Source organism: Spermophilus citellus (assembly GCF_964194105.1).
Source record: "Spermophilus citellus genome assembly, contig: SCAFFOLD_58, whole genome shotgun sequence".
In the NCBI taxonomy this organism is placed as follows: domain Eukaryota; kingdom Metazoa; phylum Chordata; class Mammalia; order Rodentia; family Sciuridae; genus Spermophilus; species Spermophilus citellus.
In genome coordinates, this window is record NW_027672891.1 from 2730001 (window position 1) to 2732500 (window position 2500).

The window sequence follows — 2500 nt, forward strand, 5'->3', positions numbered from 1 at the left end:
TTGACTATCGGTCTCGTGCCGGTATTTAGCCTTAGATGGAGTTTACCACCCGCTTTGGGCTGCATTCCCAAGCAACCCGACTCCGGGAAGACCCGGGCCCGGCGCGCCGGGGGCCGCTACCGGCCTCACACCGTCCACGGGCTGGGCCTCGATCAGAAGGACTTGGGCCCCCCACGAGCGGCGCCGGGGAGTGGGTCTTCCGTACGCCACATTTCCCGCGCCCCACCGAGGGGCGGGGATTCGGCGCTGGGCTCTTCCCTGTTCACTCGCCGTTACTGAGGGAATCCTGGTTAGTTTCTTTTCCTCCGCTGACTAATATGCTTAAATTCAGCGGGTCGCCACGTCTGATCTGAGGTCGCGGATCGGAAGAGGGCGGAGAGGAGGCGCGGAGAGCCCCCCGGGGGCTTCCGCTCGGCTCCTCCTTCGAGACACACGGGCCCGCCCGAGGGCCACAGAGAGAGGGAGGGAGGGAGGGCCGGCGGGGGCCGGCCAGCGACGCCCGCCCACCCGCTTCCCACCCGCGCCGAGGCGGGGGGGGAAGGAGAAGGGGACGGGCGCACGAAGGGCACGGGCCGTCGGGCCTCCCGGAGGAGGCGCCCCACCGGGGGCGGCGGAAGAGGAGAAACGGAACGAGGGCGAGGGCGGCCGGTGCGGCGCGGCGCGGCGGGGCGGAGGGGCGGACGGCGACGCGGGAGCCGGCGGCGGACGGGAGGCCCACACGGCGGGGGGGGCGGCGCGGGGCGCGGCGGGACCCGGCGGTCGCCCCCGACCGCCGGGCCGGGCCGCCGGCCCCGACCCAAACCCCCGCCGAAAGAGGGCCAAGCGCACACCGACACACACGCGACGCCGCCGGCGCGACCTCCACCCAACACGCGCGCGCGCGCCGAGACCCGGAGACGCCCTCGCGCGCGCGCTCCGACCTCCTCCCCCGCCGCTGCCGCCGCTCGCCGCTCCGTGCGAAGGAGCCGGCGCGGGAGGGACACGGCGGGGGGAGCGGCGCGGCGCGTCCGCGACCCGGGAGGGAAAACGCGCGACGGCGGACGACACCGCGGCGTCCCGCGGCTCGCCGCCCGGGCACGCATCCCCCGGGGCGCGGCCACACGCGCACCTTCCCCCGCGGCGCGTGCCCCACCCCGGCGGGGCGGGCGCGGGCGCGGGGCCGGCGACCGGGGGCGTCCGAGCCAGCCCGGGGCCGCGCGGCGGCGGGAGGCCTCCGCGGAGGGCGGGGGCGGGACGCGGGGAAAAGCAGCCGGGCGACCGGCCCGGCGCGCCACGGGCGGGCCGCCGCCGGGGGCGGACGGCGACCCGGACGCGGACCGGCGCGCACCAGCGCCCTCCCTCACGACACACGCACCGAACACCCTCGCCGCGGGCGGCACCGACCGCGCGCCGACGGCGACCCGTCAACCGGGCGGGACGGGGACGGACCGGAAGCAACCGCGCACCCTTCTCCTCCTCTCTGGCCTCCACTCGCAGGTGGCGGCGGGCGGGCCGGCGGGCGGCAGCGGCAACACCGCCAACCGACCGCCGGGGTCTGCACTTAGGGGGACGTAGGTCCCGAGGCGGGCCCTGCGAGAAAACCCCCAGCCGCGCGACCCCGCGGGGGCAAGGCCGGAGAGCCAAACCCCCGGGGGTGCGATTGATCGTCAAGCGACGCTCAGACAGGCGTAGCCCCGGGAGGAACCCGGGGCCGCAAGTGCGTTCGAAGTGTCGATGATCAATGTGTCCTGCAATTCACATTAATTCTCGCAGCTAGCTGCGTTCTTCATCGACGCACGAGCCGAGTGATCCACCGCTAAGAGTCGTATGAGGTTTCGGAAGGAGGGCCGCGGGGGCCCTCTCCCGCTGGTCCTGGCGCGGCACCGGCTCTTCTCCCCCACCCCCCCCACAGCCCCCCCAACCCCGACGCACGGGCGCACGGAGCGGGAAGACGGGGAAGAGAGAGAAAGAGAGAGCTTGCCTCCATGCCGGCCAAGCACACAAGGGTACCGGAACAGAAACGCAGTGGTGGTCGAGAGGTTTCACCGCGACGGGGCCCGCCCGGCGCCGCAGGACCGCACCGGGGCGCGGCCGGGCGCACGGAACGGGCCCCACAGGCGCCCGGGTGTTCCCGCCACCCCAACCCCGACGGCGAGGAGCGGCACCCACGCCCGCCGCGAAGGGACCGCCGGGCACCCCCTCCCGGCGGCCGCCAGCGGCGGGACGCGGCGCGCGCCCCGACCGGGGGGGGCGGGCGGCGGAGCCTGGGGGAGCAGAGGTCGGGCCGGGCCCTCCCAACGGCTCCCCACGGGCCCGTCCTTCCCCGACACACCGAGGGGGGGACGGGCGACGCCCCTGAGGGTCTTTAAACCTCCGCGCCGGAACGCGCTAGGTACCTGGAGAGGGGGGGACGGGACGAGCGCACCCGGCCGCGGGGAGGGGGCGTCCCCCCACCGCCCAACGCCGGGGACCGACGCCGACCCCGGCCCCGGCCAGACGCGAGGACCGCGGCGCTACCCAC

General features: G+C 76.1%; 1 protein-coding gene across 1 annotated transcript in view; it reads right to left on the reverse strand.

The window, feature by feature from the left end:
* The window catches only part of LOC308640445 (uncharacterized protein), a gene marked incomplete at its 5' end in the record, with an annotated part of 31099 nt that extends 29133 nt beyond the window's left edge, over nt 1–1966 (reverse strand). The window contains 2 exons of the mRNA XM_081312360.1: nt 1109–1727; nt 1957–1966. Coding sequence (XP_081168486.1) covers nt 1109–1727; nt 1957–1966 — 629 coding nt within the window. The remainder of the gene's footprint in view (nt 1–1108; nt 1728–1956) is intronic.
* Nucleotides 1967–2500: the final 534 nt, after the last annotated feature.